The sequence below is a fragment of the Euprymna scolopes genome, chromosome 6, assembly GCF_053919585.1.
Source record: "Euprymna scolopes isolate OS-2025 chromosome 6, ASM5391958v1, whole genome shotgun sequence".
Classification (NCBI taxonomy): Eukaryota; Metazoa; Mollusca; class Cephalopoda; order Sepiida; family Sepiolidae; genus Euprymna; species Euprymna scolopes.
In genome coordinates, this window is record NC_136487.1 from 62674603 (window position 1) to 62702154 (window position 27552).

At 35.4% G+C, this 27552-nt stretch overlaps 1 protein-coding gene across 3 annotated transcripts in view; it reads left to right on the top strand.

Moving 5' to 3' along the window:
- Nucleotides 1-27552, top strand: part of LOC145277658 (monocarboxylate transporter 12-like) — a 186837-nt gene that overhangs the window by 135906 nt on the left and 23379 nt on the right. For all 3 annotated transcript variants that reach the window (XM_080129291.1, XM_080129292.1, XM_080129294.1), the window contains exons 2-4: nt 5960-6203; nt 14602-14745; nt 17409-18188. In XM_080129291.1, the coding sequence (XP_079985417.1) occupies nt 5990-6203; nt 14602-14745; nt 17409-18188 (1138 nt within the window). In that variant the 5' untranslated portion in view covers nt 5960-5989. The remainder of the gene's footprint in view (nt 1-5959; nt 6204-14601; nt 14746-17408; nt 18189-27552) is intronic.

The window sequence follows — 27552 nt, forward strand, 5'->3', positions numbered from 1 at the left end:
TCTCTCTCTCTTCATTGAAAGAGAGAATTGAAATATGATTGTATTGTTAAAACAGTTGACGCTTGCATTCTGGGGCCAGCGGATACGACATAGCATGCGTCTGGTTTCAACTGGTCTTTATAAAAATATGCTCCTCGTTGTTAAATTTTAAATAAATTATATTTTTATAAAAATGCATTTGTTCGCTATTTTTGTACAAGCGTTCGATTTCAGCATGCCATTAATGCCGGCAATGGAAAGATGCCTGTAACGTCGCAATGAAGAAGCGACCCATGCCAGCCAGTTATAGCCGACGACATATCGACCCGTTGTATTGATATTTCCATGTGCCTATCATTTGGATATCGTTTATTCCCCCGAGGAGCTGGTTGCGTTCCCAGGATGTTCCTCAACCAAGTAAATCTCCCCGGGAAACAACAGGATCATATTGTTGACGCTATTGTTGTATCGAAACAAACACGAATGGCCGATTCTAGCAAAACACGGATGGAAGAATCGAGATTCTGTATCTGTGAAAAATTTGAAATTATTCTTACTTTGATAAAAATAACGAATATCCTCTTCGTTGTTGTATTAAAACACACACGAAAAAATAAATTTATATAAACATGTGTATGTGTTTAATAATCATAAGTATTTATATTAAAATATTGTTATTACTTCCTCACTAACCAAGTTTTGGTCTCTAGGAAAATATATAATAAGCAATTAAACTAGACATATAGCGATGTTCCGGCCTCTGCTGTTGAACACTATATAACTGAGCTTACTGTAAATGTACTGCTAATTCGACATTGTGGAGTTTAAAATTTATTCTTTTCCATGTCCATTGATGTTGGCTTAGGTGTTGAATATCAGGCTGCAGAGCCAAAGGCAACTTTGCAACTGAGATTGAATCGTTCGACAGGTAATAATTATCATTTTCTACACTAAAGATTGTATAAGCATGAAACAGGCACAAAATTACCCTTAGATGCTGGCTTGAACTTCACAGGAGAATGGCAGTGTCCAAAATGTTAAAATTAGTTATATATCGTACTTTTGGGTAACTGCGCCAAGGCGTTGGTAATTACGCCAACTTGCTAAAAGTGCTGTTTTGACAACCACGCATATAAAGAGCACTTTTTTTTAGTTGGCGCAATTACCCCAAATTACGGTAATTAGCTATTAAATTATAATTATTAAATTGTAAGTATTTCTAACATAAAATATTATGGATATTTTAGACTAAAACGAACGTCATACTAGAAATGAATTAAAATCAAAATTAAATAACAGTTCTCTTATTATAAGGCGAACACTGGACATAGCTTATTAAAACCATGAAATATAGTCAATGCAAAAAATATACACACTCACACACGTACACAGGATAAAAAGAAAAAGTAGAAAATAGACACAACCTCAATTCACGCTCAATGACCCTGAACTGGACCCAGCAAAATCAGGGGAGAAGCGAAGCACACTCGAAGTTAAAAATGCTTAGAAACACATGCCATTTTTTTTTTTTTTTTTTTTTTTTTAACTCTTTGGGAAAAGCATTTGCCTTCAAAATGGTTTTGCCAAAAAAGCATGTTAAAATTATTTCAATAATTTGAAAGATAAAAATATCAAATAATAAAACAAGTATTAAAAAAAAAACAATTGTTGGTGACCCCACTCATTTAAATATACATTTTTTTTCTCTCTCGTTGGAATCTCTTAAACCGTTATATAATTTATTCCGCTATCGAATTACAATAAATTTTTAAGCGGACATGCTACAATATAAAGTTGTATAATATGGATTTTTAGCCACAAAAATATCCGTCGTTAGCATTTTCTTTGCAAAATGGATATTTGGAGTGCGTTTTCTTCTGCTAAAAATGTATTTGAATGACTAGCACACAAGCCAAGTTATTATGTACTAAATCGATTTTAGGACAATATTTTATTAGTTTTTGGTAAAATCGGGTATTTAATTTTGATAAAAGAATTTTATGTAAGACTTGTGCTCTGTGTGTGTGTGTGGGTGTAATTAAACAATAAACATTAAATTGTTAATTATGATTAAAACGCATGGCAAAATGTGTCCATGTGTGAAGTGGTTTCTATGTTTTGACTAAGTAATAGAAAATGTCAACTTTTTATTTGTAAACCGATCCGGCGTAATTATTATCAGACAGAAATTTCAGCGAACTAAATTATATTCGCCTCAATAATATAGTAGGATGGGGAGGGCGAAAATAAAATGTCAGATACGTTCTAAGATGGAGTACTGTTGTCATATCTGGGGAAGTGTTATTCTGAATACTCTTTCCTGTCTTGACAAGGCACAAAATCAACTTCACAATCTAGTGGAGAGACGATCTCTTCTCTTTCCTACAACCTTGTTCATACACAGAAGAGATGTTACTAGTTTTTATTATATAGTTATATTCATGGTAAGTGCTCGACCCAACTCCAATTCCTGGTACCATTTACAAAGCATTCGCAGCAAGAACTCGTTTAGCCACAACTACAGTAAAGAACTCTCTCTCTCTCTCAAAAACCAAACGAAACTTTTGTGAATAACGCTTCTTTTCTTAGAAAGTCACATTTACGAAACAAGATAACACGAATCTGCTTCCTAACCAGTTCTTTTATTAGAAAATCACATTTATGGGGCAAGATAACACGAATCTGTTTCATAACATTGGGGTCGTCTTAAATACTAATGTGAACTAATACTTGTGAAACCTCCCATTGGATAATCAATTTCTTTTAAGTAATCTTCTGCCCGTCCCGCACATTGCTTCCAGTTCTCTCATAAAGGCGGTCATCGTCAAATTGACTATATTTTTAATCGTCATTCTCGAGTGGTCCCTGGACCTAGGTAAGTAGTGACCCAGGAGTTATAAAAAAAAAAGAAAAAAAAAGAAAAAAAAAGAAAAAAAAAAGAAAAAAAAAAAGAAAAAAAAAGAAAAAAAAAAGAAAAAAAAAGAAAAAAAAGAAAAAAAAAGAAGCTAACCAAATCAAGTATCAATATACTAGATTGATTGCTATCTAATTTTAAATTGAAGAGCATGAGTTTATGTTATATCTATTCTAGGCGTATAAAGTGATCTTGATTTTTCACCTGCATAAACAGTTTCTACAGGAAAACAAACATATGCTAAGCAAATCCTTCACACTTTCGAAATAAACCAATTCCTAAAGCATGTTTCGATAAACTTTCATCCCGATTAAAAATCATTTAAAATTCATATACCGAATACAATTTCAACAATTAACGAGACTAAAATACCATGCACATCTAGCTATAAAATAATATCCATATAGAATTCTCCTTTGGACCAAAGTACCGTAGGTTTGCAACAACAGATGCCACATACAAATTCATTATGTTTAGACTTTTAGCCTATTAGCCACTATCTTATGTAACTTTAGAACGACATTTTACACATATTCAGTCGTTATGACAATCGCAGCATTTTTAGAGGAAGTAGTTCCTATTTTCCCTACTAAATATTAAGTCCTCCTACCGCCCCCAGCCAAGACCAGGATAAAATATACACATTCTACAGATATTGTGTTTGCACACTTCGTGACTGGATCATAAACTCATAGACATAACATATTCTTTCCATTTCTCGATACAAAAATAAATTCTCCCTTTTCATTGGCCGAGAGCTGACAATTCGATTATTCCGGAATCTACATCTTGATACATAAACGAACATTCCAGAACTTTTCAAATATGGCGGCACTCTTTACAAGAGGCAATCGTTTAAAAATTAAACCAAATACAAATATAATAACTGCTTATAAACAGAAATTTAAATACTGATAATCTTAGCTAAAACTCAAATATAAAGTTTCGCATGGGTTCGAATACCCTATATATTAAATTCATGTCTGTAGACCAAAAACAGTAGTTTGATAGACTATATTTTTAAACAAATATCTATACGCATGCATATATATATATATATATATATATATATATATATAAAGGAGTTTATGTTTACTATAACCTTTTTACGCAAATATTACGCAAGTATAAATCATGTAGAACATCCGCATGAATATAATTACACGTAATAGTTAACTAAAGATGATCATCTCAAAAAAAGAACAAACTAATAGGGAATTAATTAAAATGAATGTTTAAAAGAATATGCAAATTAGCTAGATGTTTTGCAGATGAATTCAATTCACCGAACCATATATAATAAAGTTGTATTTTCTTTTTAAATAAATAGAAAAAACGGTTTTTAATATGAATATCAATACACAAAAACCATGTATCTATATATCTATAAAAGTGAAAGTGTCCGTCTGTCTGTCTGTCTGTGTATCTGTGTGTACATTTCCCTACGCAATAACTATCAATTTTAAATCTACAGACTCGAAATTTGATATACAGGATACTGAGATTTGGGAAAATCGATGTGATCGGTTTTCGGCAATAAATTTGGCGATTAAGGGGTCAAAGTTCAACGATTTAACCTTTGAGAACTCTACCAAACTCCTCCGACAATTTTGGGTCTAAACACTTGAAATTTTAGATATATGTTCATTGGACATGGATCTAACTTAATAACTTGATTTGAACCCAAAACAATAAATTTTAAGGGGTCATAATAGGAATCAAAGTTTTAAAAAATTGACCACTTTTTCTTTTTTTTTTTTTTGCTCAACATACATCTCCAAATACCTGGGCAACGTCGAGCATCCATGCTAGTAGGAGTATATATATATATACACTATTATAATAAAGGAACTTTGTGTCTGAGTTCGTTCCTTATGGACTTTAAAACGGTTTAAGATCTTGCGTAAACTCAGTTAAAGGGGAACATGTGACAGGCTGTGTTAACTATTCTTTTCCCACGGTTTTATTTTGCATACAAATCGTCAACTCTAATTTTTATATGAAATTTTCAAGTAGCATTAACAACAAACAAATGCAAATCAAGTTTATTTCAAAAGAAAAGCACAAATCTTGTCTCACGATTTTAAATCAATTACAAGGAAAACATTTCAGAAAAATATTTATAAATATCTACTCTTATAATATACGCCCCCTCCTCTTTCAAGTGTATGCGGGCATTAAGGGGGATTTACAGTCATTTGAACAGTTTATAAAGCATCAAATCTAGAATTAAATGTTCAGAAATTGAAAACATTGTCTAGGAAGCGGGAATTTAGAATAGAATCGATAATTGTATCGGAATCTAGAAAAATTTAGGCATCGTCCCATCACTAATATATATATATGTCTCTGTGTGTGCGGAACAGTCTATCAAACTCAACTTTCAATTTTTGGTCTTCTATAGAAGTTAATATATAGAAGATTTGGACACGTAGAACAAATTCGATTTGGTTTTTAGCCGGTAAAAATAGCTGCTAAAAGGTAAAAATTGAAAAAAAAAATTGAACTTGGCAGGAGTAAGTCGACAAACCTTTTACTTCAACACAGGCGCGAATATACATTTATTAGTTAAATGCGTGTTTTTTTTTTGTTTTTTTTTTTGTTTTTTTTTTTAAAGATTTATTATCCATCTGTTGATAGCTGAAACGGTAGTGCCTAAGCCTAGGGCGCTAAATGTTTGGGTTCCGAATCTAGCTGATGGAACCGAAATCAATTTTTTTTACTCTTTGAAATCACTGCTATATATTGAATACAGTATAATAATCAGTATAGAATAAATACGAAATCTGCATGAATTAAAATATTATATTTACTCATATCTTACGACCGGGCAAAGCTGGGCACCAGATCGTATAAGCGTCGATATTAACAGTAATAAAGGTGAATTAGTAAAGAAATTATCACAACATTTAAAATATTACATTCATTAATTTGCAAGGGAGGTAATCCAAATGAAAACTTTCAAATTGCAATGTTTATTTTAAAATACTTAAAGATAGATTAATAGCCGCCAGATGGCGTGTAATTTTTTGCTTGTATTTGTATTCGTCTTATTTTATGTTTCAGGTATTGTTGTAATTGGTACAGTTTGTAAGTATGCCCAGCCATGACTTACCGGCCATGTCCGTCGCCCCCGATGGCGGCTGGGGATGGGTAGTAACGGCCTCTTCTTTTATGATTAGCGTTCTGGTCGACGGTATTTGCCTGAGTGTCGGTATTTTTCTGAACGCTTTCAAATATGAATTTGGTTCGACGACGTCGCAAACGGCATGGGTGATGTCAGTTCTAAATGGCAGTTATCTTTTTGTGGGTGAGTATAGAAAAGAAACCTTTTTTTTTTTCAATTAAGCATCGTATGCGCATACATACGTTTCATGGTTTTCATTTCTCATTTGTTCAGTCCTTGAATTTTGTATAGAAAAAAGTTCACCTGTCATCGCATCCCACCACCCCCCAAAAATACGCAGTATGTAAAAAAAAGTTTTATTCAAGCGAATCCAATCAATTCATGTTGTTGACTATTTTCACAAAATACTTTAGTTAAAAAGATATTGATAATCTAAAAAAAAAAAAAATAACACACGATTAAGCAATTGCCAATGTAAAACTTAGATCAACACTTTTCCTTACTCTCTATCTCCGCCTAAAAATAAACCCAAATTCCATTAACAAAGTTTCTTCTCTCTAACTGCCCGTTTGTGGAGCTCTATACTGCGGGACTGCTTTCCAGCTAATTACAACATGGTCATTTTCAAGTCCAATGTAAACAAGTTCTTGTTTAGTTGCTTTCTTTAATAATCAAATTCTACCTAATTTCCACTATTACCAATTATTACGGTTTTGTCTCGCCGCCGACCATCTGACACTCATCAGCCCTTATTCTCGAGTGGTTTTCTGGCCTTGGCAAGTGGTGACTCCCTTGTAAGAAAAGATATTGAGCAAATTTTTGTAGAATGGCCCCACCAAAGAAACAATTTTGCTTAAAAGGGAGGGGAGCTATGGTTACTGGTTTATTGTCTATCATCCCTCGTGGTCTGCCGATGATGATTGGTATTGTTGTTGGGAACCATTCATTTATTCATTTCGAATAGATGCAATGATTATTGTTGGTCTTAATTTCCCCGATAACATTCTAGTTAATTATTTTTCTAGGACGACATAGGGTACTTGCGAGAGGAATCACGTTAAGGTTGCCAACATCACTAAGTGAAATTATTCCTGTGGAATAAACTGGAATCATACTTGAAACACGCAGGTTGTCAGTTCGTGTCGTTACCACTTAGCCACCGTCACTCTCCACCCCCCCCTAACGGTGATGATATCTTCTCTTGAAGGCCGAGTACGATGGAAATTTTATCTTTAAATATTAAATGTATTAATTTCCGCGTTTAGATGCATTTTGTGAAAAAGGTACTTTTGCTCAATCGTCAGAAGAGATAAAACCGAGTCTAAATGCCTTCCTTATTATGACTTCAATTGCATTGCGTTTTTTCGCTTCCAAAGCACCAACTGTAGCAACTATCAAATATAGAAAAATAAAATGTACCGCAAAGGGTTTATTTATCAACTTACCGAATGTCTAGTTTTTCATTTACGAGTTCAACAGCATTTAAACCACATAACCCCAACTCTCAATTCTGAGAACATATTCCAATAAATTTAGTATACCGTACTTTGAGAATATTTAGCAGTGTTTCAATTGATTGCGATGGAGTGTAATATATTACAATGTACTTACAGCCAGGAAAGAATCAAGAACTGGCCTTCTGGTTATTGCTTCTTTATTCTATGAATAAATAGAAAAATTAGAGGTTTGTACCCTCCTAGACGAATTAATGCGCGTGTCCCTGTCACAGACTCGTTTTTCGAGTTTACAATCCACATTGACAACCATTTCGCAATACCCATATTATTCATATACAATAGAACCCCAGGATACAGCATTAAACATTAGTAACAAAATACAGTAAAGTATATAATACACATGTATATAATCAAATTACATTAGAGAAAATACCGTGACCAGAGGCCGGAAAAAACATCGTATTCCACATCGTAAACTGAAAAAACGTATCCTCGGGCCCACCGTATTACGAGGTTTTACTGAATTTTTTTTTTTTTTTTCTTTTTTGCAAACGATGCATATTAGTGGCTTTTAAAGCGAAGTATAGAAAGAGATCTCTATGTTCAGCTGTTCATGCGAGATGATTGACGAGTGTGACTGGAGGGTCAGTTAGAACCTCATATGGAAATAGTTGACTAGTTAGCTTAACCTCGTGAGGTAGGCGATATTGGAAATTAAATTCAGGTATTTTCAGGTATTATTCAGGGGTTTAATTAAGCTAGACGTCATATAAGGTTTGAAACCACGCGAATTTGTCCCCTATGATGTGGAAACATTATTACCAAGTATGATTTTGAATTGAATATTATCATTACTAACAGTAAAATCAATAGTACTAGTTGAAGTGGTAGTAGCAGCAGCAGCCAATGTATAGCATAATCACATTGACTCCCGTTAGATCACTGAAGTTAAACAACGTTGAGCCTAATTAGTCTTAAATGTATAGTCATTTGGAAATACCAGGTTCTGTATGTGGGAGGCCTCTGCTTATCCTGGCACCGTTTTCAGTTGTCCTGGGTTTCACTTTACTAATACCGATTCAAGAAAGGTGTGGTCGAACATTGCGCAACCTTTTCTTCACAGTAGACACCTCGTACAGACACCCTTTTTAACAAAGGGTACCCATTGCCTTTAAAGACTGAACGGGAACCAGCAGCAGTAGTAGTAGTAGTAGTAGTAGTAGTAGTAGTAGTAGTCCAAAGATCATTGTTGAATTCTAATCTGTACGGGTTATTTGGATGAAACTTTTGAAGGATTATTTTCTGTCCTAGCTGACATCTAACACCTAGTTGCGGACTAAAGTTCATCAACCCATCCCAGATCCATGATGCGGGACTCCTACGATATAGCTGCACCCTGTGCCCAACCTTTAGCTAAATCGGCGGAAATGACTATCACTGCGGTCAGATATCAAACAAGTGCGAGAAGTTACATGATAAAGTTTTTTTTCAGATTTTTTTTTTAAATACAAGATATAATCTTTAACTTTGAGAATTTATGGCGATATTTGAAAATTCAAATTAGAAAAAAAAGCCTCTCAAAATATCAAAAATTTGAAGAATGTCAAGAAGAATGAGGGAAAAATACCAGTCATTGTATGCAAATCATTAATTTAGAGGTACAGGAATAGACTGGTAGCTATTGAACTCGATAAAGGATATCCCACAAAGTATTGAATAAAATTAATGTTTTCGTTCTTTTGTACTAATAGTTTTTAACCCCTTCAAATAAAAATGCATTAATTTCATTTAGAATTAGAATTAATTAAGTTTATTATTTTTTTAATAGTATTTATATTTATACATAAAATGTATCGAATTTTATTTCAGTTTAGGGTTTTACATACATTAAAATACAATTTTTCATGTGTACGAATATTTGTTTCATCCCACTGTATTTCTCAACGTCCCGATGAGTAACATGGGTCATCATCATCATCATTATTATTACTATTATGTAAACTTTACCATTTAGATATGCTCACCTAAACTTCTATCTGCCCCCCCCCTAAATAAATAAATAGGCAATACAAGTTTTCAAATTTAACACCATAGTGATTTTAAAGAGTGGAAATCTTATGGAATTTAAGTTTGAGCCAGATTAACACGCATGCGCAGTAGCGTTTTATATATGTTGCTATTATTACACGCGTCTCTCTATTTTTTTATATAAGCGAACAAAAAAATAAATAAAACTAAAAAGGCTTACAAATTGCCCCCGAAACCATATACTCTGTCACTTTCCGCACATCCGCGCGCACACGCATACACACACACACACACACACACACACACGCACACACAATTGTGTCCATACATGTCTGATGGTTCGTGACATACATTAAGTCACAGTAAACTATAAGGCATTCATTTATTGCCTGCTTTCAGGTTGCTCATGTTTCGCCCACCTGATGATTGTTATTCATTACGATTTCATTTCATCGGGGTGTCGTCCTTTGTCAACAAAACACGTCACCTCAACGCAAAAAAAAATAAATAAATAAAAATAAATAAAAGAAACGTTGTTTATGAAGGAGCTGTTTCAGTCACTGATATAAATTAAACTTGACTTTGTCTAATCTGAATTAGAACAAAGTCCAAACAAACGAGTACACACTCCTGTATGCTTATCTACTGACAAGAGGTGATTAATCATTCATCAAGCACTTTTTAAATGAAGTACTTTATAATTTACAGTCGATAAAATCTTACCATCAGAATGATATCGTAAACGGTTCGTTAATATGATTTTCTCTGACAAAAATGACATGACATAACGAAAGCCATGTTCGGTTCGGGTTAGTTTGGTTTATTTTACAGCATATCAACCCTATTAAAATTTATTTTTTTGCAGACTGTTATCCTCATCTTCATAGTAGTTGTTTCACCACGTTTCTTCAGGTGATTAACCGCGACGGAATATGAATGCTGGGACTCTTCATTGTATCCTCAGTAATTACTGTCTTCCATAGTTGTCTTACCATGTTCTGGACAACTAATCCTCTGGATTTGAGTAGGATTGAAACCGCTATTTTCAGACAATGCTCACCTAGAACCGTAGAGGCTCAACGCCTGTATATACTGCGCCAAGGACCCCGAAAAGCAATCAAGTTTGGATTTTTTGGTCTCATAAATTCGAGTTTTTTTTTTTGTTGTTTTTTTTTTGTTGTTTTTTTTTTTTTTTTTTCGTTCCTATCTGGTCTTCGTCGAGTCTGTACCGAATGGTCAGAGGAATATTTGGCCGAAACGTGGTGAAACAACTACAACATGAATATGATAATAGTACGCAAATAGATAAATAAATATGCAAATTACTCATCTCAAAGCATTGCAATAAAATAATATATAAAACCCTATTAATGTTATTTGATGACCAGACCATTTGGCATTATGGTCCGTGTCTGCTAATAGGTCCGAGAGACCTGCGTTCAATCTTCAATAAAATCAAGAGTAAAACCTTATACTGATACTGCTGCTGTTGCGCATCATTCATTCAATTAGTACAAATCATATTGTTGGTATTTGTTTCCTCGATATCTTTCTAGTTAGAATTCTATGGAGACAGCGGATACATACAGGAGGGATGGCGTGAAGGTTACCAACATCTCTAGGTGAAATTGTTTCCGTAGAACGAACTGGATTCGAAATGGGCATACCGATGTTATCTGTCCATACCGTTAACCACTTAGCCACAGTCACCTTTCTGATACTCTTGCTAAATACGCAGTATTATAAAATTCGGATCAAGAGTAAGTGGAGCAATCCAAGGAAATGAGTGGCGTTTTCCTCTATATCTTAGTGTGGTAACCAATGAAAAGGGAAAGACTTCATGTCGCCTTCAACTATGATTCTTTTTTGTTCGTGTCAAAACAAGATATATACTGTAAACTTGATTTCAAATAATTGAACACAAGTGACTGTGGGTGAGGATAAAATCACCACAATAGATCTGCAAGCATTTGAATGTCAGTCTGCACCTGGGTATAAATTTCATTTAGAAACAATGAAGTTCATATATTGGACACCGTCGGGGAAACCTAAAGCGAAATAATGACATTAATTTCTTTTGATGAGAGTAGAAAGCGGACCTTGGGGTTACTTTCGGAAGCCTTGTAACTTACTTCCCAGATGTTATTCTTTACTCCTCACATTCCATGAGCGATGTTTCTAACAAAAGAAAGAGAATAGATATTTTCCGAGTCAGAATCTATCTATCTAACACTTATTGTTGGCTAGTTTTTGACCTTGAAGTGATATTTTTAACGCCTTAAATCAAGCTTGGGAGCGATTTCCATTAAAAGAGATGATTTTTTTTTCCGTATTTTAGTATAGTGAAATATGAATTGTGGTTTGCCTTATAATTGAGTGTATTAAATGCGGAGTACATCAGCTTCAAATGTAAGGAGAGCGGGCGAATGTGATAGAAAGTTAGTATGAAACCACTTATTGGAAAATCATGACTCATTAGAACAATTAAAATGCAAGTTTATTCAAAACTAGTAGGGCCCGTGTACCGGCGTTGCCCGGTGGAAGTATGACACAGCCTGAACAGGTTGTATAGAGAAAAACAAATTAAACTACGGTTCTTAGTGAGAACCACTACCGGTCCTGGAAAATACTGGGCATTGACGGCCGTGGCTAAAATGAAATCATTTAGCGTCCACTGTCGGGCATTGTCTGACAGTGGCAGCTAGCGGAATCTACTGGCTATCATTATCAGCAATAGTGGTTACTGGCGATTAGTCCTAGTTTGGGGCAATTACTTGCGAGTATTGGTGTTTACTAGTGGCCGGTTACTCGCGGCCATAATCAGTATCATCGAACTGCTCCGAACTGAAATCGTCTGTCTTCAACTGTCAGGCATTGTTGGTCACTGGTACCCACTGGATGCTTGTAGCGGGCACCGAGGGTCACTGGTTACATTTACTAGCGGATACTGGCTACTTTTATAACTCACTGTCGGTTCCCGGCGTTCACAGTCGGTTATAAATAGTATCAGCTTCCATTGAAATGTCTCCAAAGACGGTTCGGGACAGTTACTTGGGTTTATTAGCGGGCATTAGCTTCCTCTGCAACTATTGATCATTGTTGGGTACTGATCAAGATCAATGTCGGTCGTCATTGGACTGCAGTGAAATGAAATCACCTGTCATCCAGTGGAGGTTAGTGCTGTCTTGAGACGTTTACTTGCGTTTACGTGTTGACACTGGTTACCTTTACAACCGTCGGCTCATTGTCAGCCAACATCGGCCTCCATTGGACTACTCTGAAATGAAATTGTCTGTTTTAAATGGTGAGAACTGGTAGTTATTAGCGTTTAGAGGCGATTATTTGCGTTTGCTGGCAGACACTGGCTTTTGCAATTATCGGTCTCAATCATTATTGTTTATCAGGCCCTATTAGACTGCTCTGAAATGAAACCGCCTGTTTTCAATTGTCGTGCATTCTTATTCAGTGGCAGGCACTGTTAGTCACCGATGGTTATGACGGTGATTGACGGTAACTGGTGATCAGTGCTCCTTTTAGATGGTCACTGTCACTTTTTGACAGAGGTGGCCACTGGCGGGCAAATCGCCTGTCTTCAATTGTCGGGCATTGTCATCCAGTGGTGAGCACAGTCATACATTGTGGTCATTGCTCTTTTATGGTGGGTACTGTCACTTCATACTAGGGGCGGGCACGAGCGATTACTGCTCTTTTGAGGGATTTACTTGCGGGTATTGGCGTTTACCCACAGTGAATGGTAAGCACTGGCTGCCTTAACAACTGTTTTGTTCCAAAACTGAGAAAAGCAAAGAGAACTCTATTTTCCGTTCTACACAATCTTGATTTGTTGCGTTGGTATATATGTTTTTGTACTTATGCAGATTATTGAAGGTGCTATTTTTTTTTATTTTTTTTTTTTTTTTAGATATGATGTTCAAGGTAAGCTTTATACGGTATTGTCTGTGTATTGAAATATTAGTTAAAGTACGTAATAGTTACAAAAAAAAAAAAAAGCTCTCATCTCGCATGTTAAGAATGAATTCCTAAACAACGATTTTGCGCGGCCCGTATTCTGCATAAGTACACATTTGCTAAGTGATAAACACATGAATATAACAGACACACTAAAAATGTTTGAAATGATTATGGTGAGCGAAATAGGATGTTTATTTTGTTTTGCAATGTTTGAAACTTGGAAATGTTGTGAGAATGAAGAATGGGAGTCCACTGCTACAGGTTTTCCATAACGTAATAACGTTAATTGTTCTCGCATTTATGTTTTTTATATTTTAAAAAGTTTGCGTAAAAAACCGGACCACCGACAACTACAATGACGATAAGAAAGATGAAAAGAACTTTGGGATCATAAAGGGGAGGAACGTCAGTTCTGATATCCAATTTCTTTGCCGCGGCAGAAACAAGCATGCGGAGGTAGATATTAGTGTGCGGTGCTCGTTTGAGTTAAAGTTATTGCTTTTGTTAACACCATGTTCCTTAGTCCTCGCTAGGCTTTTTTAACTGTTCAAAATTCCCTTAATCAAATAAACGTATGTAAATAGCCAATCAAATTGACCGGAAATTAATTAACTGTGAAGGGAGGGGTCCGTATTTACGTGGGGTAGCTGAAAGAACGAATGTTAACTGTACAGAATTAGTAAACACTGACGTCGCAATTGTGAAAAAATGTGGCAAATGTATAAACGTTCACGGTCTCGTCGAGGAGAGCGTGAGGAGAAAATGATGGGAGTATCCTGTAAATATGGCTTGGTAAGTGACTCTTCGAAAATATTATTGAAAATGATAATAATGAAAAAAAACAAATGACTGATAATATCAGCAAAACCAACACCAGGTATTGGCAGCTAGAGTAACCATATTGTATTTATATGTAGCATCTGTGTTTGTATTACTATGTTATATTCAAATCTCTATTTTAATTATATATATATATATATATATATATATATATATATATATATATATACACACACACACACTTCTAGCTTTCACTCTTATTTTTTTTAATTTAAAAAAAAATGATTTGTTTGTATGTGAATTAGAAAATAATTTACTTTAACATTGCTATGTTTTTTCTGTAGGTCCGATTGTTAGCTGTATTGCCGACAAATATGGATGCCGAATCGTGACAATCGTGGGTGGCATTTTTTGTGCCATTTCCATATTTTGCAGCTCATTTTCCACTTCAATCGTTTCCCTTATCATTAGTTTCGGTGTTTTCGGAGGTAAGTGTTTTTTTTTTTTGTTTCTTTCTTTTATTTTTATGGTAAAAAATTCTACCTCTGTTAATGCGGAGCTTATGCTTTATTTTGAGTTTGTCGCTGTGTTTGTTGCATCTAGCCTAGCGTTCATATTGCTCGACTAATTGTCACCAAATTTCATCCTGATTTAACTTCGGATAAGTCCCTAAAACCTCCGGGGTTGTGGGGGGTGAATTATTTAATGCAGCGTGCAAAAATAGTCTAGCGGCGCCAATCTCTCTCCAGGCTCTGAGCACATACAGAACCTGATATTACCAAATGATCATCCATTTTAGTATTGACCAGGTTCAACGTCGCTTAACTTCGGTGATTTAACGGGAACCGGTGTGTTAATGTGATTATGCCGCATATGATCTTAGAACAGGTTTAATACTGGATACCCAGATCAATGGTCGAAAACCGCTAACCTTTGGAATTCTCTTCTTTTGAAACTTCCTAGTTTTTTTTTTTGTTTTTTTTTTGTTTTTTTAATTTTACGTATGGATCTGCCGCTCTTTAGTCATAGAAGTCACCATGCAAAATTTCAGCCCAATCAAATAGTTTTTGAATGAATAAATAGTTTTTGGTTTTTTTTTTGGTTTTTTTCATAGTTTAACTTCGAGAACACCTTATAAAATATGAAGAAATAAGGCTGTGTCTCATCCTTATGCTGTTAAACGGACCTATCGATCGATGCCTTCTTTCAGTCTCGAAGTCTCTGTAGGGGCAGTTGCGCGTGTAATTGTGACGCAAGGGTCGCGCAATCCCTAACCACACCTCTCCTGAATCGTCACTGTTCGGGCCCAGTGGCAAGGAGAATACCAGGACGACTGGAAACAATGCCGAGATTAGCGGAGATCACACAGCACCTGGAAGTCCCAAATGGTCACCCATTTAGTATTGACCAAGCTCAACGTTGCTTAACTTCGGTGATCCAGCGGGAACCGGTGTGTCAACGTGATTATGCCGTATAAACGAACGTATACAGTCTCATGATTGACTTCTGTTCTTGTTTATATATAAAGTAAAGAACAACTTTTGTTAAAATGAATTTAAAAAATAAAGTATGATCGGTTTCGCGCCTCGCTCGACAGCGCTAAATCGAGGGATAATTACGATTTTAAAAAATATCGTAAATGTAAATATAGCGGGGAACACAAAAAAAATCGAAAGGGGAAATTAAGCAAAAAGAAAATCTTTTAGGACTTGATGTGGCTTCCATTTGATTCTTTACGTGCTTAAGTGCCCCCCACTCGCTTTTTTAGTGTCCCGCCATATTTACATTTCATATAATTTATTTTAATCGTAATTATACGTCAATTTAGTTCTGTTGAGCGAGGTGCGAAACCGGTCAGCTGGCTCTTTGATTTATAATTTTTTTACATCCATTATGGTAAAAGTGGATTCTCTATGAACACCGACGACGTTCGGCACAGTGGTTGGATGCCGGAGAAGCTCCATAACACTTCCCGAGGCCGAAATTACACCAAAAAAAAAAAAAAAAAAAAAAAAAAAAAAAAAAGGCTATGGTGACTGTTTGGTGGTCTGCGACCGGTCTCATCCATCAGTTTCTTGAATCCGGGCGAAACGATTACGGTGGAGAAGTACTGCCGACAAATTGATGAAATGCACCAGAAGCTCCAACTTGTGTACCCGAGATTGGTTAATATGAAGGTACCAATTCTCTTTCATGACAACGCTAGCTGGCATGTTGCTCAGCTGACTCGCACGTGTATATATATATTGCACACGTATAAGGTCATTTTCACTTAATTATAGAAGGTCATCTCCACGATGATATCCGGTTGTACGCACACAAATGGTTCAATAGTCTAGATTTACTTTTAGGAATTTTATTACAAATATAACATACAAGATCACCGACTTCCATTTCTACATAGCTATGTTTTTCGAGATTCCTAGTGTAATATGTTGTTGGCATCATATCTCATGTTGCTGAGTATACCAACCCTTTATAGACGAACTTTGTCTCGGGCACAACACACAGGGGTAAGATTATAATTTTACCACGAAATACACCGAAAAGCGAAACATGATAATATCTTATATTTATGACAAATTGCTTGTTCTGTTTGTCTGGTAATTTGTTTATGTACTGATTCAGAACCTGACCCAAGCTCGTATCGGTATTAAATGGCAGTTTATAGTATGGCAAATTCTGCAGTGATTAGTCAGTCAGCAATTACATGTCAATAGATAACAAAATTGTTTTCGTTAATAGGGTATGAAAATAACACTTTTCTGATACTTTTCTGGAAAAAATGTTTTCGATCATAGTTGTTTCCATGTTTTCGTTGTAAAACAAACTTATTTCTTTGAAACGTTTATTGAGAAAAATATTCAAATAAGTCTATCATGACTAAACTTATTTATTTATTTATTTATTTTTGCTGAAGTTTTGTTTCCAGCGTTTTCAAGTAATCGTCTGGCAGTGTTCGCGTCGGCTTTTCCTGCAACTTTTTCGGCTGCTTACCGTAAACTGCAGGAAGATACCAATGCGATTTTAGGTTATGTTCTGGATCAGTACCTTTGTTTCATATTGTAATTTTTAATTTTTTCAATTTTTTTTTTTTAATTCTCATACCCATAATCAAATAATATATCATATACACATGTATCTTTCACAGGTATTGGTTTGGGTTTCATGTATTTGCCGGCCATTGTTATGGTTGGGTATTATTTCGACAAAAAGCGCGCCCTTGCAACTGGGATCGCAGTTTGTGGATCTGGAATTGGGACTTTTCTATTCGCTCCAGTTTCGAGTTATTTACTTCAGTTCTTTGGCTGGCGTGGTGCGATGTGGATCACCTCATCCCTTGTGTTGCATGGTGTTATATTTGGGGCTTTCTATCGCCCGCTGCGACCCGCAAAAAGCATTGTGCCGACAGAGACACTGATAGTAGACACAATCACCGAACTTCGCCCACCAGAGATCAATAATAAAGCCATAAATCATTTAAAAGCCGAGGACAGTGCAATGCGAAATCCTTCCAGGCGACATCGTTCGCTTGATATTACCGGAACAGGAGATGGCTTCTTGCCGCTCGCACGTATTAACGCGTACAACGATAAACAGTCAAAGATTGCACGACTAGCAAAAAGTCAAGATGTTATTCCAACAGAAGTGCTCATGCGATGGACTTCAAAACCAATTACGCCATTCTACCGGAAGGACGTACTTTACACCGGAAGCGTCCTACATTTGGCACAAAAGATGAGGTCTCCTAGTATGAACGAATTCATCTCCAGTATGGTTGAAGTCCCTGTAGAGTCATATGATGCCGACGGAACGAGTAGATCGTTATGGGAAAAGACGTGCCTCGCGGCAAAAAAATACGTCGATTTTTCTTTATTTTTACGACCAACATTTGTGCTCTACTGTTTGTCATGTGTTCTACACATGCTTGGTAAGTCCTTTTCGCTTTTTATCATCTCTTACATTTTTTTTTTGTTTTTTTAGCTTTGTATGCAAAAATTTTCATAGATGCAAAGAAAACATCAGAAAGAATGACAATGTTGAGTTAGACTATGTTTCGCAATCTGCTGTTCGGATATTAGACGTTATTCTCACAACGTTTCGGTTGATTACATCAACTTTGTTCAGGTATATCTTGTCGACCTCTGGAATTTGTATTAAACTCCAATCATATATATATATATATATATATATATATATATATATTAGTGATTACAATATTTTCCCGATTCCGATACAATTACTGATTCTGTTCTAAATTCTCAATTCCGATTCTTTTTAAATTTCTAAATATAGAATTGATTTTTTTTTTTCATTAGGGGGACTCTAAAAAAAAGAAAAAAAAAAAAAAGTCGCAAACAAAATGCACTTGTAGGAGCGATTTATAGATTTTAGTTTTTACTGATAGATTAAAATCAATAAATATTTATCGTTTCATCATTGATACGAGCCACAGGAAAATTAATTTCTGAACCAAAACAAACAAATAGAAACAATTAAAAGAATCGTTTTGAGCATCGGAAAATAGGAACAATTTTTTTCCGATTCCGATACCTCAAAAAGTTCCGATCTTTCGATTCCTGATTAATCGTCTTAACACTATCATATATATATATATATATATATATATATATATATATATATATATATATATATATATATATATATATATATATATATATATATATATTAAAAATGGTAAAAGTTATTTTGAAAGCATCTTTCAATAATTTCAATTTGAAGAAAAAAAAGCATGATGCTTTAGAAACCATATATAAGATGCAAATATTTTTTTTAATAAAAAAAATCATTCAATTTGTTTTTCTTTATTTTCATTACATTAATTTCGGAGAAAAATACACCTCCTTCCCCCCCCCCCGCAGAAAACAAGGTTTAACAACAAAAACAAAAATGTGTTACTTTTACGTTTTTAATTAGTAGGGTCGTTTCTTCTTGTGCGTTATTGAAGCGTTCGTCCAGTGCTATTTGAAAGATTTAGAAACATCTTGTATATAGAAATTTAAAAGAACGTGGCAGCTAGAAAGGTAATTAAAGCATCTATGAGATGTTTCTGTTTTTGGCTTTCGAGCCAATCTCAAAGTGTAGTATTTGTTCCGATGCTACTTTTAAGGTAATTCGTCTCTGTCAATGGAGGGTAAACCCTCTATACCGAGACAATTATTATTTTTGGTCCCTACCAGAATGCCCCTTTTGCCTTTGGGGGGGGGCGGGGCTTGTCCCCCCCCTCACACACACACACACGCATTAAAAACGACCTTGTATCGCATTTTGCTTTCGTGGGGAAGCAAATAAATACTAATAACATTGGATAAATGCTTCGATAACAGCACGAAAAAATAATCTCCTAATTATAAAAAAAAAGGGTAATGCTTTTATTTTTGTTGTGAAACAATCGGTTTCTAAAGACGGATATTTTATCTATGAAAAATGATCGAGTCTTATGTGGTTTTCAAAAGAATTTTGCTTGTTTATATATATATATATATATATATATATATATATATATATATATATATATATATATATATATATAGCATGACCCGTCTACCGGCGTTGCACGGTGGAAGTATGCCCCATCCCACCTGTAAAAAAAAAAATTGAACTACGATTATTAGCAGGAGCCACTGCCAGACCACAGGCACTGACAACTGAGGCCAAAATGAATGTATCGTGGTGAAGTATCGATGCATATAATCACGTCTTTTTTTTTTTTTTAGATAGTTTTTATACGATGAAAAAGGAAAAAAGAAATATTTAGCGTAAATAGAATCGTTGGCAAAGGAAGGTCGTGCTATATGATATAAAAAACGCAAATATTTGGGAGTTAACCTTTTCAATGTAGTTTATTTTATTCAATAGACTTCCGTATTTTTTCGGCATAATAGTAAAAAAACGCAATGGGAGGTGCCTATTTTCAAAGAAATATGGAGCGGAAATAAAATTGGTTGCAAGAAATAAGTTCGATTTCATTCGTTAAATCAATAAACTTTCGTAATATTTTTCGGTATATTTAAAAAAAACGGAAATATTTAGGAGCCAACCTCTTCAATTAAGTTGATTTTGTTCAGTAAACTTCTGTTTTTTTTTGTTTTTGTTTTTTTGTCGGCATAATATAAAAAACGCACAAATGTACACACTTTGTGTTTAATGGTAAAATGAAAATTTGATGTTTTGACGGCGACATTTACAAAGAAGACGAATTTTATACGTAATCGTCATCGCTGTAGGAGAATTTTCTAGTGCCAAACTATCTTGTAAAAGAAAGCGAGTAAATGAGTTATTTAACGTTTGTTTAGATATTTTTTCTTTCTTATATTTGTCTATATTCCATTTCTGTAATGACCTATGCCAGGGAAAAAGGTCTTTTAGCGACGCCATATTTTAATGTTAAATAAATGTTCGTTTATGAAGCCAATAAGTGGATTCCGGAATATGAGAATTGTCATAGCTCAGCCAATCAGAATGGACGGAATTAGGCGAGGGAGACTTTATTATTTATGAATCGGAAATTAGGAAGATTATGTTATGTGCAGCCTTTGACACGTTACACGACCGGTCGCCACAGTAGATTGAAAATTTATTGGAGCGACTTAAGTCGTAAATCACTCGCCCGCGAGTCGATAAAATTTCTTTAAATAAAGAAACGGGAAAAACTCATTTATTTTACAACTCTCAAATATATGGTGACTTAGAATGACCTATGTCTCATCATTTGTGAATTCTTTCATCTCTAACTGTGAGACCGTTGGAATATCGTATTGAAAAAAGACTGGTCACGCTAAAGGTCAACAAGGGGTCAAATTTACACATTCTGCGTATAGTCAAAATGTCGCCTTCATTTAGCTCTCTGATTTTGAAATTCATTCGGAAAAAAATTCTTTGACGCGACAACTACATACACTTCATGCTTACAAAAGTAAAGACGAACATTTGAGAAGGATAAAAAAACGCATCGTTCCGTCAAGTACGCTCCGAAAATTAAATTATACAACAAGTAATCAGTTTTCGCTTCAGTTTTGTTTCTTCGTAAATAAACATTATTTATTCCAGGGACGATAGAAATGTATCAGGATATAAGTAAATCTGGACATGAATTATAAAATGTAAACACAAAAATATCAAGACGGCTGATCATTAGCAACATGTTATACATGATAGAATATTTCGACTTGCCTTGTAAAAAATAAAAATATAGAATAAATGTATAAAAAAAACCTTTGTTTCATTAACAAAGCTATTTAATTACTAGGTTAATCTATATAAATTTCGCTGAAACGTTCAATGCTATATGATGCTAAATTTCCATTTTTATTATGATCTCGCTTCAAGTTTTGTTCAGTAATTATTGTAAGTAACTATTTCTGATATTTTGAGTTGCTGGAATGATTGTATGTTTCAGAATATTTTTCAATTAGAGACTTCATATTGAAATGTTTTAATGAAAAAATGAATCTCTAATATTTGCTTTGCATTTTAAAATATATTTATTTCAAGGGTGTGATTTTACATTGTTTTCTGTGTGTATAAAGTTAGATATATTCGTTTTCTAACGGTACCAATCAACACAGTCTTGAATTGTTTATATTTCAATTGTTATTTTGATACTACGCATCAGCATCCGAAGAAATGATTCTTATTTCTATGGAACAATAATATGAATGATGCTGTATAAAGAAACTGGTGTTGTATTTTTACGTTTTGTTGAATATTTACTGAAATGTTTGTAGTAATAAATTAGTTGATTTACAAGAGTTAAACAAATATTTTCTTGTTATATTATACACACGGTAATTTCCTGAATTGTTGTAAAATTATTTACTATTATTGACTGAAACAAAGACAAAGTCGGACGAGTAAAAATATTTGGGGGCGAGTAAATTTTCCCTCACACTCGACCGGTGTTTTTTTTTTTTTCAAATCTCAAAGGCTGGTTATGTGTATGTATCTATGAGGCAGTTACGATCGGTGTGAGCACAGTATCAGTGGAAAATGTAGAATTGAACTCAGTGACAACTGGTAGCAGTGTGGAAGGAGTAAATAGAGAGAAAAATAGGGACTCCTTCCTCTAAAGATGTTGCGACTGTGATGGTGTTGTTCGTCGGATGCAATGTAGCATAATATTATCACAACTGAATGTGTCTAAAATTATATTCAAAAGCTACATAAGATAGTGACTATGAGGATAGGTGTATTGAATTTGTATGTGGCATCTGTTGTTGCAAACCTACGATACTTTGGCTCAGAGAGGAATTTTTGCAGTCATTTTATCATATAGGAGACTAGCAAAGATATTTGTGCTTTGTACGGGACTTTGCTGTATACTCAGTAAACTGTGAAGCGGGTACCCAAGTGTACAGCAAAATCTCGATCTTAACATTTGACCGTGAAAAATAGTGTGTACCATTCCAAGGTGGGGGACCATCATTATGCCAGGTTTGGTCATGATCGGTCCAGTGCTGTGGGCCATGACTTTGACCTTAATCTTGAAAAATGGTGTGCACCATCCCTAAGTGGGGGACCATCATCATGCAAGGTTTGGTCATGATTGGTCCAGTGGGTTGGGCTGGAGGTTGGTTGGTTGTTTTTGTTTTACGGCATATCAACCCTTTTTTGGGTTATTTAATGCTGAATCCATTGATTTTGAAGAACAATTTTTTAATGGAATACATATTTTTTAGGTCTGTTTTTATTTAACCCATAGTTGGGACCCTAACAGGTACTACCACCCCGGGTCAAAGTGGACCTGGGAGCAATGGCAATTAAGGGGTGGCTCCAAACTCCCCAAAGCCCGCAAGCTGGGGCCTCACCATCGAATATAGTTTAAGGTCATATCCAGGACCTTATTGGGCTGGAGGAGAGTTGTACACACAGACATACACATACAAACGCTACTACTTATATGTGTGTGTGTGTGTGTTTGTCCGACTTTTTCTCGGAAACTCCTGGATCGATCTCACTGAATTTTGTATGGCCCTTCATTATAATATGCAACAAAGTAAATATTATGGTATACATTCGGTGCACAGTTAGGGATTAATAGAGATTATACACCACAAAACCAGATTTACTCTCACTTTTTATCGTAAACTACTGAATCAATGTGGCTGAAATCTTGTATAGACTTGTTTTAAGGTGCAGCGAACTAAGTACTATGGTATCTGTCCGCAGCACAGAGATTACTAGGGATTAATATCGAATACAAAAATGGGCATAAACTTAACCATAGCCAACCATCAATTTCATATAAAGCACCTATTTAAAATCAACAGCCTATAACTTTTGCTCGCTTTTAACAGGTAAAAAGTATAGTAGAAAATTAGACACATTTAACTAATCAACTTTTTTTTAATATAAACCTATACCAGAAATTCCTATATTCCGATCTATTCGTGGGTGAATAAGCAAACTATTAAATATTGGTTGGTTGGTTGTTTTTGTTTTACGGCATATCAACCCTTTTCGGGTTATTTAATGCCGAATCCAAAGATTTTGAAAAATTTTTTTAATAGAATATATTTGTTATTTTCACGTCGGTTTTTATTTAACCCATAGTTGGAGCCCTAACAGGTACTACCACTCAGGGTCAGAGTGGACCTGAGAGCAATGGCAATTAAAGGGTGGCTCTACACTCCCTAAAACCCACAAGCTGGGGCCTTACCACTGAATATAGTTTAAGGTCATATCCAGGACCCCAATTGAGGGACTTTTACCCTCTGCAGGGGGGCAGTCGGTATATTCTAACCGACAGGGCCTATTAAATATTGGACTGGTTGTACTTTTCTTAGTAACTATTAGAAATATGCTATGCTATTCACAGAATAGTTCTACTAGTATAAACACTATAGGGAAGTAGACGAGTTACATTACCTTCTCTCGTTTCATATGTTACGATCAAATAAAATATAGGTTTCTTATCGAATACAAATCAACAAGTAACTGTACAATTAAGTCATATCTTGTATCTTCAACGTTCAGCCACAGTAATCTTTTGAGACTCACTCGGGACGTCGTCGCTCGTCATCCCATGGGGACTATCTCCCCATCGGAATGCATTCTTGCCTTGTAATCAAAGCCAGTACAACAATAAAGAACTATATCAAATTTAGAGACGGACCATTTTATAAGGCTGTTGATGTTATCGCCTTCTCTACTTGGGGAGTGCATATCTGAGCTACGAATTTTTAAGGCCTGGCCTCTTAGTTTATAATAAATCCTTAATTCATTCTTATCATGTCTTCTTGCTTCAAGCTTCCAGCAAGGTCTCCCCCCCCCGCTTTTTGTTCTATATTATCTTGTGTAACGTCATTTCTTATAGTCGGTGTTTTTACAGAAGATAGCTTCTCTAATAGCCAGCCACCTAACATTTTTTTTTTTTTTTTTACTTGGGAGTCACTAGTTATCAAGGCCCAAAAGCCACTCGAGGATAAGGGTTAATGAATGTAAGGTGCTAGTGCAGGAATCGTTAATAGTGTAAATTGGGTAGAATTTGATTATTTATGAAGACGGCTCAACAAGAACTTGTTTACATTGGATTTGAAGGTTACCATGTTGTATTTAACCAGGAAGCAGACCAGCAGAAAAGTGTTCCATAAGTAGCCAGTTCTGGGAAAGAAGCTTTGTTCATAATGCGTTTAGATTTAGGCACAGATAGAGAATGGGGAAAATCGTATATAGTGGTTGTAGCTAGTGTTTATTGTGAAAGTTTGTCAAGTGGGGAACTATAGATTGGCGTTCAGTCGAGCACTTGCCATGAAAATAATGATAGAACAGACTCAGGCTTGAAATGTCTTCTGTGGGAAAGAGGTTGCAGGGAAGAGAAAAGGGGATCACCTACTAGGTTACAAAGCCGGTTTTAAGCTATCAAGGATGGATAGGGCACGTCGAGCAGTTCCTGCCCAGATATGATAACAGTACTCCATTTTAGGGTGTATCTGGCTCGTATACAGATAGAGAATCGCATCGGCAGTGAGATACCTACTGAAGCGGTAGAGTGATCCAACCATTATTCCAGTGATCTTGGCAACGAATTTGATGCATGTGTTCCATTTCAGATCAGGAGTTAAGATCAGTCTTAGAAGCTTGTCAAGACATGGAGCTTCCTCAAAACAAGAGCTATTAATTTTAATTGGGGAGTGATGGGAATCAAAGCGATTATGATGAAAGGAGAGAAGCTTGGTTTTTCAACGCATTAAAATTGACCAGTCACCTTTTTCCCCATTGCACCACGTTCTCAAGATCAGAAGAGAGAGAATCAGAAAGGTCTTGGTCATTACTGGTGTTTGAAGTATAGATTGTGGTGTCGCTTGCAGAAATGTCAACGAATGACCTAAGAATTTGGGAGATCATTGATGTAGATCAGGAAGAGAGTTTGGTCCAGAATAGAATCTTGTGGGACGCCTATAATACTATCCGTTATACTACGAGTTTCTGGTTTCTACCCATTAACAACTACTCTGATGAGCCTATCAGAGAGAAATGGATTTAATAATTGAGAGGACATTTCCAGCTATTCAATAGCTGATGATCTTTTGAAATAGATCTCTATGCCATACGTTATCAAAAGCCTTTGATATGTCAAACGCTATTGCTTTAGAAACGAAGCCACTGTTGAGAGATTCACTAATCCTGTGTGATATAACGGTACATTAGCTGTAGATCTCGCAGAACGGAAACCCTATTGCAGGTCACTGAGCAAGTTATTTTTGCTGAAGTGGTTGACCACTTCTCCATTTATGATTCCAGCAACTTACTCATGATGCACAGGAGGCTGATTGGTCTGTACCGAGAGGAAGATGACCGATCTCTGAAATTTTTAAATACGAGATAGACTGATGAAGTTTTCTAGGGTACTGGGAAGCATTTCTCCTTAAGGTATCGTTTAAACAGCTTTATAAGTTTGGGAGCTAGTTAAGGTTGAAGCTTTTTGAGCACTGACTGGAATGCCATCGGAATCAATTGCTTTATTACTTACTATCAATTGCTTTTTACTGGAATCCAGGTTTTTGATAAGCTTGGCAACATCACGTACGGTTATTTTTATATCATATAGTGTTTTCGGTCACAGGAGGAAATATGGAGGGTAGGCGGCTCTGATCGCAAAGAGTAGAATTTGCTACAAAGAGTTTTGCTTTGTCAAATGCTGACAAAATGACCGAATCTTTTGCATTCTTTATTACTTTTACGAGGGTTGCTGGCAGTCCTAAAGGTTAGTTTCACAACATCTCTTACATTGGAAGCTATATAGTGATTTCTGCGCACAATGGCAGCGCCAAATTCCGAGGTGAACCACAGCTGGCTGGATTTTGCTGGAGGATATAAAGCAGTTTACACCAACAATTAACCATTCAGAATCAAAACCAAAACATTTAGTGCTCCGGTTTTATTCGTTACCATTTAACCTATCATCAGTTTAAATTTAATGTATAAATGTATATTTGCATGCATACAAGAGCATTTCAAGTCGCCTTATGCTTGCCAAGCTCCAAATTTTTTTTCAATTTTGATCCCTTTGTAGCTATTTTTACTGGCACAGGTACAAATCCTATATATATATATATATATATATATATATATATATATATATATATATATATATATATGTGGTCTGTAAACCACAAAATGATTTATCTACTATTTATTATTTCACCACTTATCAAGGCCCGGAGGCCACTCAGGGATAAGGGTTACTAAGTGTACAGTAATATGTGGGATAATATCATAGTAATTGTTAGTAATGGAGATTTGATAAAGCGTCTTAAGGGGACAGTTTATCAGGAATTTGTTTATGTTGGACTTGAAGACATCCAAGTTGTAGTCAGATGGGAAACAGGCAAACGGAAGAGTTCCATGGGCGTGCACTTCTAAGAAAGAAGCTTTGTTCATGGAATCTAAGCTTTAATTTAGGCACAGATAAAGAGTGGGGAAAATTATTGACAGTGGTTTCAGCTAGATGAGTGTTTTTTTGTGAAAGATTGGCGAGGAGGGACCAGAGATTGGAGCTCAGACGAGCACTTGCCATGGAAATAACGATAAAACAAAGACAGGCTTGCAACATCTCTTCTGTGGGAGAGAGGTTGCAGGGAAGAGAAAAGGGCATCCCCCACTAACCTACGAAGTCTATTTTGGCAGGATATGCTGTTTTTAGCAGCTTCTGCCCAGATGTGGACGTACTTGGCTTTTATATAGATAGAGAATTGCATCAGCAGTGAGATATCTACCTGGAGCGATAGAAGGATCCCACCATTTTTTCAGTGACCTTGGCAACAGATTTGATG